The following is a 13,821-nucleotide window of genomic DNA, read 5'->3' as shown; positions in this document are numbered from 1 at the left end:
GAAGTAATAGGCTATTTTCTGTACCGTTTTTAACCCCACTCATCAGAACGCTCTGTTTGAATAGGCCTGGAGGATTGTAGACTCGGAGGTAAACGCCCACTGCTGTGATTGGCTAACAGTTGTGTATGTAGTGATCACGTAATGAAACAGTTCCTCACACTTGTGACATTACAGTCGGATCCAATATAATCACACAGCATCATCTTTTAGTTTCAATCTTTCTGAAAATCCTGCATCGAATTGTGTATTGTTTGTAAACGAATCTGCAATAAAATGAAGTGAACAAAGGACCAAGTTCTTACTGACGCGGTCTGGATCTTTATTAAAAATAAAGTTCATCCACTCTTTCGTAACATTGTGATCAGAAGGAAGGCAACGCACAGGGTTTTGCTGTCTTCAGAGCACCTTTATCATTTGGTTTCTGCGTAGACCTGCGTTAGCCTCTTGTGTAAACACTACATGCGCGAATCAGTGGGCGGGGCTAAACAGACAGTGATGTTCTGAGTTCTGAAACTTACAGGATGTTTTTATAGTACAATGACATCTTATATGTCACAAGATCAAGGGAATTTCGGTTTCTTAGTTCATGACCCCATTAAACTTAACCTGCCGATAACATCAGTGGTGGCCACCACCAACAAGAACTCCAATGCGTCTCTGGTCTACGCCTTCCTGTACAAGCTGGTGGAGGTGAGTCCGAGACGACTCGTGGTCCTTCATTAACTACCGGGTTAATTCTTCAATGTTAACTGAAGGCGCTGAATGTCATGCTGAGAAACAAGCGTGCTTCTCCTGTGCCGTGTGTTCAGGTGTTCACGGAGTACTTCAAGGAGCTGGAGGAGGAGAGCATCCAGGATAACTTCGTAGTGGTGTACGAGCTGCATGTGTGCGTGTGCGTGCGTGCGTGCGCGTGTGCATGCGTGCATGTGTGTGTGTGTGCAGGAGACAAAGGGAAGTCTGTGGCTATGGAGGATGTGAAGTTTCATCAGTGTGTTCGTCTGTCACGGTTCGAGAGTGACAGAACCATCTCCTTCATCCCGCCTGACGGAGAGTCTGAGCTCATGTCGTACCGGATCAACACACACGTAAGCGCGGCTAACAGCTTGTGTATTGACGAACACGTTTGTAATGAAACTACAGACACACGCAGATTGAATAATGGCTGAACGGGTTCCTGAAGTCAATTACCTTTTTATTTTCTCTATTCTCTGTAGCAGGGCTGACGCTAGGAATTCTGGGCCCCACAGTCCTCTTGGGCCCTATGCATTCTGTCACCCTTCTCACCCCCCCCGTGCAGCATTTTGGGACATTGCTGCTGCTTTCTTCCTCTGAGATTTTTTGGTTACACTTTATTTTAAAGTGTCCTTGGTACAGTGTATTTAAGTACTGAGTAATATTTATTAACTACATGTATTTACTATATAGTTAGGGTTAGGCTTAGGGTTTCTTGCATGTAATTATGCATAATTAGTTGTTATTATAATAGTAAGTACACATAACTTAAGGACACCTTAAAATAAAGTGTTACAGATTTTTTTAACTCCGTCTCTCAAACACCTGTTTTATCTTCCTCTGTGGACACACAGTTGATCTTTTTTTCATGAAGTGAGAGAGTTTGATTGACAGTAAAGAATAAACATCATGCTTGTGCCATACATATCTCAGTGACGTTACAGACAGCTAGTCTTTTTTTGTTTTTGGTGTTCTGGCTTTCATTATGATAGACCGTGGAGAGCAGACAGGTAGGGATCGGGAAATGTCCTCAAGCCGGGATTCGAACTCGGGACGCCGTAACGCAACAGCGCTATATGCTAGCTCACTTGCCCACAAGGCTATCGACGCGGACAGACAGCTAGTCTTTGATTGCGCAGCACACATCAGCCCAGCTCATGATAATCTGAGCTACTGAACGCTGTTACCTGTTCATGACTGAACGGTGTATGAACAGAAGTGAGTTTAGTCCTGACAGTATTGTTATGTTAGATCTTCGCAGCAGCGTCACACAGCCGATGTGTGTCAGTCTCTCTGTAACCGTACCCATCTCTGGTCTGCAGGTGAAGCCGCTCATTTGGATCGAGTCGGTTATTGAGAAGTTCTCTCACAGTCGGGTGGAGATCATGGTGAAGGTTTGTGAGCAAGACTCATATTTTCAGCGTTGTTCAGTATATGAAGACAGATCTGATCCAGTCTCTCTCTTTCTCTCTATTTCAGGCTAAAGGCCAGTTTAAAAAGCAGTCCGTGGCCAATAATGTGGAGATCCGCGTGCCGGTGCCGAGCGATGCCGACTCTCCCAAGTTCAAAACCAGCACAGGTCACGCTAAATACGTTCCTGAGAAGAACCTGGTGGTGTGGAGCATTAAATCCTTCCCGGTGAGAAACCGATTACAGATGCTTAGAGAAACCATCTGTCCTGAGATGTTATGCTTTATAAGACCTTTGTCATTTATGTATGTGTGAGTTTTGTTGAATCTGTAAACCGTCGACAGGGTGGAAAGGAGTTTCTGATGCGCGCTCACTTCGGTCTGCCGAGTGTAGAGAATCACGAGCTGGAGGGAAGGCCTCCGATCACCGTCAGGTTTGAGATCCCGTACTTCACCGTGTCCGGCATACAGGTGCGCTCTATTTACACTCATGTCACCGTGTTTAATGTTCTGATTAAAGAGATCGTTCACCCAAAAATGAAAATTCTGTCATTAATTACTCGCCCTCATTTCGTTCCAAACCTGTAAGACCTTCGTTCATCTTTGTGTACAAAAAGCATTCTCGTAGCTTCGTAACATTAGGGTTGAACCTCTGATGTCACATGGATTATTTTAACATGTCCTTGCTGTGTTTGTGAGGCTTGATCGTGTCAGGATCCTAGCTGTCTGTGCAGGGTTCATCAGTTCATCTGTCTTACAGGTTTGGAACGACGTGAGGGCGAGTAATTAACGACAGAATTGTAATTTTTGGGTGAACTATCGCTTTAAGATCTAAAGTGAGAAAGTATGATCAGTTGTGAAACTCTAAAGTGTGATTGTATTGTGAAGGTGCGGTACATGAAGATCATCGAGAAGAGCGGCTATCAGGCGCTGCCGTGGGTCTGCTACATCACACAGAGCGGAGGTGAGCTTTAACAACACCGGTTTATATTTTATTAGGCTTTCTTATTCAAATAAGCAACAGCGTAAAACTTGCATATGGTCAATCAAATGTCTGTCTGTTGATATTTTATTTTCTCTATATTTTATTGCTGTATTGTTATTTAAAATTTATTGTCTATTCGTTTTATTATTAGTGTTTTTATTACCTTAAATTATACGTATGTCTGTACTTTCTGTACTGGAAGCACAAATTCCTTGTGTGTGTAAACACTTTGCAATAAAGCACATTATGATTCTGATTTAAACTAAAACCATAGACAAAGGCACAAAATTAAATAAATACATAATAATAATAATAATATATACACAGGAAAAAAAGTGAAAAAGAGCTGTAGCCATCAGGTCCTGCTAGAAACTCTCTCATTGTTGCTTTGAGCATCAGTGCAATAATTCTCTCGGCTTGCCACATTAATACAAAAACACTTAGTCGATATCTAGCAGAAGTCAGAAAGAGCTTGTGTGCTTGCTTCCGCTGCAGAAGAAAGTGCAGACATACATAGCAATTACACTGATGCAATATAACACTAATATAAGAAAAACAGAAAATTAAATAATGCACTATATACAGAAGCAGAAATATAGGAGGGGGGGGGGACATAATTGTTTAAGTGAATATACAGATATGTTAAGTGTGCAGATATATTATATACGAATTATCTCACAAAGCAGGTTTTAATAAAGACTATGTTGGGCGGTGTAGCAGATCAGATGATCTCAAGAGGATTGGTGTTAATTATCATCATGTAGTATTTATATCGATGTATGTTTTCAGATTACCAGCTGAGGACGAACAGTTAATGAGACGAGACGGAGAACTGCACAGCAATTTTGTGGAAGAAGTTTATTAAATGTTTTTGTGTCTGTGTTATTAGTTGGTTTTATCCTGGCAGAATTTCATTAGAAAAAAATTATTGTATAAATCGTTGACGTTGAATGTAAACACACTCAGCATTTCAGTCATTTTCAAAAGTGTTTTTTGCACGAAATCATGGAATATGTTGTCAATCATTTCTGTTTAATTTTGCAATAAATTGAATATATTTGTCCTGAAAAAATTACTGATATATATCTAAATATGTTTATTATCATGAGCGTGTCTTGGCACGAAAGCCCGCTCTTTTCCACACACACACACACACACTCTCACACACACACACACACTCTCTCTGTCTCTGTGAATGAACCTGTTTTTATACAGTCTATGGAATGAACGCAACAGTTTACAAATAAACCTTCTCAAATCGCCCGCCTTCTGCGCTCTACATTCTCATTGGTCGCTGGCGCAGTTGCCACGGCGATACTGTAGCAACGCCTACCAGCACTCCTCCCTTTTGTCCAATTACGGCATCCGCGTTGGCGTGTGTGAGCGCTGATTGGCTGACGAGCGCTCGTCGTGCGGCGCTGTTGTCGGTCAGGCGCGCGATGTGAAGGCGCTCAGCTCCGCGCGTTTATTTGTGATTGTTTTGGCGGATCTGAGTAAACAGAACAACAGCCAACGGTCGCTCATCCGCGGACTGCGACGCACAGAGACAGCGGTAAGCGCTTTAAACGCTGTTCGTGTCGATGCTGTTGAATCGGTTCGCGTTGTCACGGAATGTTTTCTCGGATCAGATCTCCTCAGATGATGGTTCTGGACGGGTTCGGTCGCGGGAAGAGCCTCAGCGCGGCGGCGGCGCGGGGGAATGTGGACGCGGTGCGGCGGATGCTGCAGGATCACCGGCTCCAACCGGACACGCTCAACGAGTTCGGGAAAACCGCACTGCAGGTCAAACACTCTGCTTCACATTTACAGCATAGAGTTACAGATTCTCTCTGCGCTGTTCGTTTCGCTTCCCCTTCCAGCCGCGATGACGTCACGACGATCGATCGCTGCGCTTCCTTCGCTGCGCGTTTAATCTGAGCGCGATTCAGTTACGCGTAGTTACTTTGGAAATGTAATAGGTTACAGTTTACAAGTTACCCTATTTAAAATGTAATAAGTAATGTAACTATTTCAATTAATTTATTAAAGTAATGTAACTGATTACATTTGATTACCAGCTCCGCGCGTTTATTTGTGATTGTTTTGGCGGATCTGAGTAAACAGAACAACAGCCAACGGTCGCTCATCCGCGGACTGCGACGCACAGAGACAGCGGTAAGCGCTTTAAACGCTGTTCGTGTCGATGCTGTTGAATCGGTTCGCGTTGTCACGGAATGTTTTCTCGGATCAGATCTCCTCAGATGATGGTTCTGGACGGGTTCGGTCGCGGGAAGAGCCTCAGCGCGGCGGCGGCGCGGGGGAATGTGGACGCGGTGCGGCGGATGCTGCAGGATCACCGGCTCCAACCGGACACGCTCAACGAGTTCGGGAAAACCGCACTGCAGGTCAAACACTCTGCTTCACATTTACAGCATAGAGTTACAGATTCTCTCTGCGCTGTTTCGCTCGCTTCCCCTTCCGGCCGCGATGACGTCACGACGATCGATCGCTGCGCTTCCTTCGCTGCGCGTTTAATCTGAGCGCGATTCAGTTTACAAGTTACCCTATTTAAAATGTAATAAGTAATGTAACTATTTCAATTAATTTATTAAAGTAATGTAACTGATTACATTTGATTACTTTTCTAAATTTCTTATGAATGTTTTCAACTGTTAATCATTTTAAAACATTTAACACAGGCAGGTTTAACCTCACAGAAGAACTCAACACTGATTACTGTCAGACTTTCACAATAATCCATCACTTGAATTAAGATTATAATAATTGTAAAGCACAGCCACCACAAAATCAGGCTTTAGCAGCTCTTTTTACTTTGAGATTGTTCTGAGGTTAAATACTGCTTTAAAATCATAAGATATAGTTTAATAGCTATCTTTGCAATGGCATGAATCTCTGGCATTTATAGAAGCAAACTCCTCAGCTTTCAGACTCCTCACTCTTCAGAGCAAAACAGGTCAGCTGTGAGATTTGCTTAGATCCAGTGAGAGAGCGTTTTCTGAGGTCAGAGATGTGTGAACGCTGAAGAGAGAGAGAGACATTTTTTTGTGTGAAAAATTACAGTTTTGGACATACAGTATAAGGTAATAAAAAAATATCTTAAAGTAACTACAAATAAGCATGTGGAGCATTCCCTCAATCTGCGCAATGCTCTCACCTTTTTTCTCCCTTACCTGTTTGCATCTCTGAACAATGCTTTGGGAAAAAGACGGTTAATTTAAAAAATAAAGCATATACATAAACCCAAATAGGAAATAAGACGGGTATCGAATAAGCATGTGTCCTAAACTCCTGAAACATATTTTACAGCAATTTGGCCCCCGTAATACTTAACATTTTCACAAGTAACTAATTTAATGACACATTTTATCTCAGTAACAGATTACAGTTACATTTGTAATTAGAGTGTGTAGCTCCGTTACATGTAACTCCCGGCACTGCACGAGAGCAGCGAGGCCTGAGCTCCTGAGTGACGTGTGTTTGCCGTCTGCAGGTGATGATGATGGGCTGCACCAGTGTGGCGTGTGTGCTGCTGGACCACGGCGCTGACCCGAACGTCCAGGACCGCTGCGGCGTGACCCCTGCGCATGACGCGGCCCGCACCGGATTCCTGGACACGCTGAGGGTTCTGGTGGACCACGGCGCCTCGGTCAACGTCCCCGACCACAGCGGAGCCCTGCCCCTCCACATCGCCATCCGCGAGGGCCACGGGGACGTGGGGGAGTACCTGGCCCCGCTCTCGGACCTGGGGCACCGGGACAGCTGCGGGGCCGACGCTCTGGATGTGGCCCGGGACGCTCGCGCTCCGGAGATGGTGGAGCTTTTGGAGCGCTTGATAGCAACCAGCTCCAGTTGAAGAACTGTACGGCTCGATTCCCCTCGGCGCTCATTAGCAGGTTGTATTTATATGAATATGTTGGATGTTTCGATAGTTGGTAGTTGAGCTCACAATATTAGCTGGAATATGTAGCACCGGTTTGCACAGAGCGGCCCCTGCACCGGATCCGGCAGAGCGGGTTTGCCCGGCACACGTGTAAATAACTCTTTCTTCGGTATTTTACAAAACATTTCAGTGCAGAAACTTGAACTGTTAACAGTTTTATTCTTGTGAAATTATTTCTTGCCATCCGCGCACTGATGAATTCTTGCTTTGCGTGTAAGTTTGCTTGGAGTTTTTCGCGGATTAACGTCTGTAAATAACATTTTATGAATTTATTTGACTTATTTATTGAAGAATTGTATATTAACGTTTGTTTACCGTGGTCTTTCAGATGTTATTTATTAAGGTGTTTAATAAACTGAAAAATCAGTTTGTCTGCATTAACCGTGCTGTAGCTGCAGATGGATCTCTCCTCAAAAACATGAACAAATAAACGCATACATACTACACCATTAACACAGATAACACATTAGGTCATGTCAAACTTCTTTTATTTCTGAACCAAACATCTTTCACATGATGTGACTCGGAACAGTTGAGCACAAACAAACATGATCTGTAACTATAGCTCTGACTCTGAACCGATGTGACGAGCTGAACTATATTCCTCCAGAAGATGCGCTCAAGGTGACCCGAACGGCTCGAGTTCCTCACAGGAATGTGTGCGACTGTACAAGGCAAACATTGTGCTGTCACAGGACAGAAACGCTGCTTTTCTGGCCGTTTACAACTCGGAGAGGACGCAGACACAATGGAGGGTTTGTTTGCTCGCTGCATTCAGGCCAAACTCTCAGGATCCCTCTTGCAGCGAAGCGCTCACTGAATCCGCTGCACAACATCGAGGGCTTCAGGCCAGTTTGTTGTTTTAATGAGGGATTCTCTGAAATGCATCAGCTGCTTCTTGAAGTCTGACTCCTCTGCACTAATACAGGATTAATCAAACACCTGTTTAATCATGCCAGCAGTATCACAGCGAGTGTTTGAGATCACTGAGATCACAGTCCAGTAAATCATGCTCAGAGCGAGAGTTTGAACTCGGATCAGTTTAAACCCAACTGGATGATCTCAGCAGACTCAGATTTGCTCTGTGCAAAAGAATGATGGAAGTCCAGTGTACAAAACTTACAAACTAATACTGTACGATAAAACACATCCATAGAACAAATCAAATGCATCTGTAAACATACTGACAGACTGGTGTATATACGGAAATATATCAGTGCTAGTCATCTTTCGTCACATCACACTGTATCTCCAACCATCTTCAGCAAGAGGTCCAGACATCCACAGTCTTGCTACCTAGAAAAGTAATGCAGTGAAACTATTTTACTGATTTCATACATTTTGCTAAATATAATAATGAAGACAAACTGATCCAGTTTAGTTCACAGATGCAGATCTGTGGGTTTTTAATAATCCATTCACTATAAACATCTGATGGAAGCAAGAACATCAGACAACATCAGCTCATCTGCCAGCAGAGAGTCACCGAGGCTTCAGAAGATTCAAGGTTCGCTGGTTAGTCAAGTTAGATTCTGCTGGTAGATATATCACTTACATTTTATACAAATATCTAAAATGATTTGCATATTCTAACAAATATTTTCTTTGGACACAACATTCAGTCACAACTTCATTATATTCTAGTAGACTTGATTGTGCTGCTGTCACAGCTCAGGATCGTCACTTGTGTGCGTGTGTGTGTGTGTGTGTGTGTTCTTGTCATCAGCCAATCGGTGTTGTTATGACATCATTTCCTGCAGCTCAAGAATCAGTGGTCACATGACATTTACAGCTCAGGTGGTTGGCCGAACTGAACGTCCATGAGCAAAGTTTTCTAATTGTGTGCTTCACGAGAGGTTAATGCTTTCGGAGGTGGATGCTGCTGTTTGTGAACGCAGTCGTGTAAGACATTTATACAGAAATACTTTGACGACAGACTTTGCTCGGGCCTTTCAGAACGACCAGAACAATATTTCAGATGCTGTGAACGAGATCGGTCCGCTGGTCAGTCCCATGACTTTTTGTTTGATGCGCATGGAGGAATTTATTCAGCAAATGCGTTTCCATCTTCCATTATTCGCATTAAAGGGTTAGTTCACCCAAAAATGAAAATTAGCTCATAAATTACTCACCCTCAAGGCATCCTAAGTCCCTTTAACCCTTTTTCGCACAAGTAAAAACCACCTCAAGCAAGCGTAAAAACATTTCTACGAATTAAGGGATTTTTATTAGAATTTCCATCACTTGTTTCTGATGCGATACTTCAAAGTGCGCATTAAAGCGGTGATGCAAACATAGCTCATGTCATCGCGTAAATCAAAGCACACTCTATTTAGACAAAAAAATAAATGTGTGAATGGCAGCGCTCCAGTGCGTTCGGCAGGCAAGATATCTTGTCTTGGGTCAGCTGCGGAGAGATGGAGATTGTCTAAGCATCAGTGACGATGACACACGAAACATCGCACTCATCTAATGAACATTTACACTGCAAACACCTGCATGTTTCTGGCGGCAAATAAAAGGAAGAATGGCCGATGGGTATCACGAGTAACGGCGGGAGTCTGATAGCAAACACACCGCAGAGACGCGTTATCTAATCAGCTAAAGCTCTTGCCTAATCGCTTCTCTTTATTGCACACATTCCTGATCAGACGTGCGACGCAGAGGAACATGGATGGTGACTGCAATTTCTCTAAAGTATTTTTTAAACCTGTGATCATTACATTCCACGATTATAATCAGTGTTACCAGCTTGTCCATTTAAAATTTTACAAAAGGTTAATTTATAACCCCACTGTAGAGTTTTAACATTTAATACGTTAGGTTTACATCCATTTATGCGAAAATGCCTTTTGCTCGGCCAGTCGTGTGTTTGAATGCAGCCGCACAAGAACGGACTGCAGAGAAGAGCCTCTGATTCACAAAACATGCTTCCAAATGCAGATACAGTGCCGGCTCAAAGAACTTGACAGCGATCACTTCATGTAATGTGACCGTCTAGAGAACTTCTCTGCTTCTGCTTCTGGAAGGAGAAACGTTTTCTGATACGTGAATCAGACGGAACAGCCAAAACACGGAGAGCAGAATGACAAACCACAGCAGCACACACAATAACATGTGCTTTTCTAAGGAACAGTTCACATGAAAATGAAAATTCTCACCCTCATGTCATTCCAAACCTGTATAATGTGTCTGCATGCAGCATTTCTGAAGCTGGAGTGAAGGAAAAAGCTTATATAAAAAAACTCAATTTTAATCTGTTCCTCGCACAGAGAATCACATGGTTTCTGAAGGCTCAGAATAAAGTGTGTGAGTCACATGACCGACTGCTATTATACTTTTATGATACTTTGATGGTGTTGTGAAATCTCTTTCAGTGCATGGTAAGACACAGCTCAAAGGTTCTTCAAAATTGCATTTAAGGAAAGAAAGAAAATGACATTGAGTAAATGATGACACAATTTTCATTTTCAAGTGAACTATTTATTTTCAGTCGCTGACTAACAGTCTGAGCACACGAAGTGTTGTATGCGGCTGACTCGTGTCTGAACTCTTGGTAGGGCTGGTGTAAGGGTCATTATGTCACGACGGCACACGGAGCTCACCTGAAGCGTGCAGCCGAACACCCCCATCATCAGCATCGCGATGCCCAGGTACTCGGACAGAACGTCCCACCAGGGCTTCAGGACCCGGAACTGTGGGTTCTGCTCGCTCGTGATGCTCCGGAACTCATTCACAGGAATCATCTCCACACCTGCCAGAGGACAGAGACAGATCCCGTCTGAAACGTTAGGGAAACATCACATGAAATTGCCTAATATTGGCATATGAAGTTGAGTCATGCATAACGAAGGTTAGCTGTATTACACTGGTTTTATTAATCGGCGGGGAGGATCAATGTTATTAATAAACTCAGGAACATGTGACACTTTCAAGAGTTTCTGCAACACACTAACAGCTTCTTTGCCTTTATGTTGAAAGGAACTCTCAGAGATGCAAACAGGTAAAGGACAAAAGGTGAGAACATTGCATGGATCCGGGGCATATGCTCCACACGGACTTTCTATTGAAGATATTTGCTTTACATGCTCTTTTGTAGTTACTTTAAGGTATTTTAAAAATATTTATTATTACCTTACATGTCCAAAATTGTATAATTTATCATATTTATTTGGTCAAAAAATACATAAAATATTACCCTTTTTAGACATAGTTTTTGAAGTGAAAAATAAAGAAAATACTATACAAAACTTATTGAAAGACCAGAGTCATAAAAACACTCTCTCACTGGATCTAAGCAAATCTCACAGGTGACCTGTTTTGATCTGAAGAGTGAGGAGTCTGAAAGCTGAGGAGTTTGCATCTATGCTTTATTATCAGAACAAACTTCCTTCTGTAATTCAGTTGAACGCGCATTAGTGTTTGTCATTTGATCTCAATCACAATCTGAGACTGTTTGACAGTAATGAGGTTAATTCATCATAAAGCTGCTGATCTCAGGTGAGCAGACACGTGCTCATATTACAATATTGTTGGTAGTTTACAGACTTGTTTATAAAATCGACTCAGTGCAAGAGCCGAGTTTAGAGTTAGTTTATAGAGTTGAACTCACCTGCACTGCATCTCCTGGAGTCTGGAGCTGAAGCAGATCAGTCCTGCGGCTGAAGCAGCTTCTGCAGCTCGGGTTCTCCAGTTAAGCGCCTCCCTGAACCTTTGATCAGCAGAGATAATGAGTCAGACATGAGGCCGCCTGTCAACAGCAGCACTTCATATAAACAGCCATGCAACAGATTCATATTCTGAATTCATATTTCACTGTCACTTTGATTGACATCCCGCTGTGAAATGTTTAGTGCAGACGCGAAAAACCGACAGATTAAACAAACAACTTAAAACAGCGCTAAACACTGTATAAACAGGTTTTGTTTTGCTTCTGAGCGCCAAATGTTCTCACTAATACAGTGAAATATCATGACAACCGACTTATGAGGACATTTTATGTTATTAGTTATTAATTGGACAAATCTTGTTTATGCTCCACTCAAAACATTTGATTTTTTTAGTTTGAATAGGTGCATTGAATAGGTTGTTTGTAAACTAAACCTAATTTTTCTGAATCTATCTATCCATCCATCTATTATTATTATTATCATCATGTTTTAAAAATCTATATTTGGCGCGCTGACTGGTTCCCGCGCTTGGTGTTCAGTGTTTTGGCGCCACCGCGCGAACCTCCCGCAAATCAACACAAACCGCTGCAAGAAACCTACGCTTTTAATATACAAGGTTTGTACAATGTATTCTTTGCTGTAAAATTTACAAAGCAGACTTCAAATAACCCCTTATACTTAATTTTGAGGGATTAAAAGAAAAAACACATCCCTTTTCAAACAAAAAGCTTTATTTGTAAAAAATGAGCCCGAGTTCCGTCCATTAAGAATAAACAGGGGCCAATATCACTAATGGCAAAGAAAAAAAACAGACTTCACGCAATACTAATGTACAAAATCCCTGGAAAAGCAGCTTAAGTTGGTTTTATAAATACATAATATCATCAGCCTGTGAAAATCATCTTTCATTTGAGCAAAAACAATGCTGGCATCAATTGCGTCTGTAGGCTGGAATACAGTTAGATAAATCTGGAAATGCTTCACAGCTCATTTCGTTAGTAAACATGATCTTGTGTGTATGTTTGTACATCTCCAGAAGCTCGAGTCATCAGACCATCAGCTTCGAGACGGATCGACGTCTGACATGAAAAAGACAAATACAGAATCACCCGAACAGCTTGATCAAACTACACTGAAGCTGTGTTGGTTCAGGGTTTGGCGAGGATCGAGTCCAGCACACTTCATTGGGCTCAGAGGGAGGTAGACATCCATCGTATCCATCAGTATTAACATTTGTTAGTGAGTGTGTGTGTGTGTGTGTGTGTGTGTGTGTGTGTGTGTGTGTGAGATGCAGCAGTTCAGAGTGTGAGCACTAGGTGTCGCTAGAGGACAATAAACTGCGTGCTCCCGGACGGTAAGAAAATGTGTTCAGCCAGGGGTCCTCAACTCCGGCCCTCGAGGGCCACTGTGCTGCACAGTTTAGCTCTAACCCTCATCAAACACACCTGAGCAAGCTCATCAAGGTCTTCAGGATCGCTAGACTGTTACTGGCAGGTGAGTTTGATCAGGGTTGGAGCTGAACTCTGCAGGACAGGGGCCCTCGAGGGCCGGAGCCGAGAACCCCTTCATGTTCCTTTGGATCCACCGGTTCTTTGTAAACGGAATGATTTTTCAGCAGTTGCTGATTCACACATTCTGACACATCTTCTGTGAGTGCAGTGGGTTTTGTTGCCTGATTTGACTCTTGGCAGAAATCGACCGGCCCGTGCTGCTTCGTCTTGTATTTAAGAACTGCTGTTACTGCAGATTACTACAGCAAAAACATGAGGCAAATATCTTTTTTTTTTTACCTATTAATAATTTTTTATCAGTCATTCTATTATTACCCCAGACAAAAACATTTATGAGCCCATTGTGATAAGTATGAATGAAGCCTTAAATCAAAACTAGACATGACATTTAATTATTTATTCATCTTCTGTTCTCATAAAACCTCTCGTCAGGTTTCATCACGGCCAAACCACTTTAACCAATCACCCTGATGATCATAGTTTCATTTCTATAAATAATCATCCGAAGCTTCAGTTCTGGAAAATGATGGCAGAAGTGAGTGTGTGTGTGAGTGTGTGTGTGTGTGTGTGTGTG

General features: G+C 42.6%; 2 protein-coding genes across 5 annotated transcripts in view; both read left to right on the top strand.

Moving 5' to 3' along the window:
* LOC107743903 (AP-1 complex subunit mu-2-like) overlaps window positions 1–4,386 on the top strand; it is a 6,849-nt gene extending 2,463 nt beyond the window's left edge. The window contains exons 3-10 of the mRNA XM_016557389.1: window positions 623–690; window positions 810–881; window positions 912–1,085; window positions 2,055–2,126; window positions 2,212–2,370; window positions 2,487–2,612; window positions 3,030–3,105; window positions 3,916–4,386. Of these exons, the coding sequence (XP_016412875.1) occupies window positions 623–690; window positions 810–881; window positions 912–1,085; window positions 2,055–2,126; window positions 2,212–2,370; window positions 2,487–2,612; window positions 3,030–3,105; window positions 3,916–3,941 (773 nt within the window). The 3' untranslated portion in view covers window positions 3,942–4,386. The remainder of the gene's footprint in view (window positions 1–622; window positions 691–809; window positions 882–911; window positions 1,086–2,054; window positions 2,127–2,211; window positions 2,371–2,486; window positions 2,613–3,029; window positions 3,106–3,915) is intronic.
* A 111-nt stretch (window positions 4,387–4,497) lies between these two features.
* Window positions 4,498–7,529, top strand: LOC107744263 (cyclin-dependent kinase 4 inhibitor D-like). Of its 4 annotated transcripts, none has more exons than XM_016558087.1 (3): window positions 4,498–4,687; window positions 4,761–4,908; window positions 6,617–7,529. In XM_016558087.1, the coding sequence occupies exons 2-3, from the start codon at window positions 4,765–4,767 to the stop codon at window positions 6,977–6,979; spliced, it is 507 nt and encodes a 168-aa protein (XP_016413573.1). In that variant the 5' UTR covers window positions 4,498–4,687; window positions 4,761–4,764; the 3' UTR covers window positions 6,980–7,529. The 4 variants fall into 4 exon arrangements, with proteins under 4 accessions (XP_016413573.1, XP_016413404.1, XP_016413491.1 ...); XM_016557918.1 differs by having other exon boundaries at window positions 4,498–4,678; window positions 4,755–4,908; window positions 6,617–7,527; XM_016558005.1 differs by lacking the exons at window positions 4,498–4,687; window positions 4,761–4,908 and adding exons at window positions 5,193–5,289; window positions 5,363–5,510 and having other exon boundaries at window positions 6,617–7,527.
* Window positions 7,530–13,821: the final 6,292 nt, after the last annotated feature.

This window comes from Sinocyclocheilus rhinocerous, unplaced genomic scaffold (assembly GCF_001515625.1).
Source record: "Sinocyclocheilus rhinocerous isolate Xijiao unplaced genomic scaffold, SAMN03320098_v1.1 scaffold3418, whole genome shotgun sequence".
NCBI lineage: Eukaryota > Metazoa > Chordata > Actinopteri > Cypriniformes > Cyprinidae > Sinocyclocheilus > Sinocyclocheilus rhinocerous.
Note: the sequence above shows the minus strand (reverse complement) of the source record. Positions and strands in the feature narration are given on the sequence as shown.

What these genes read in the sequence shown, in the direction of transcription:
- LOC107744263 (XM_016558087.1), top strand. Translation starts at nt 4,765, where the DNA reads ATGATGGTTCTGGACGGGTTCGGTCGCGGGAAGAGCCTCAGCGCGGCG. An exon ending in TCGGGAAAACCGCACTGCAG is followed by an intron (nt 4,909 to 6,616) that starts GTCAAACACTCT and finishes TGCCGTCTGCAG; the next exon opens with GTGATGATGATGGGCTGCAC.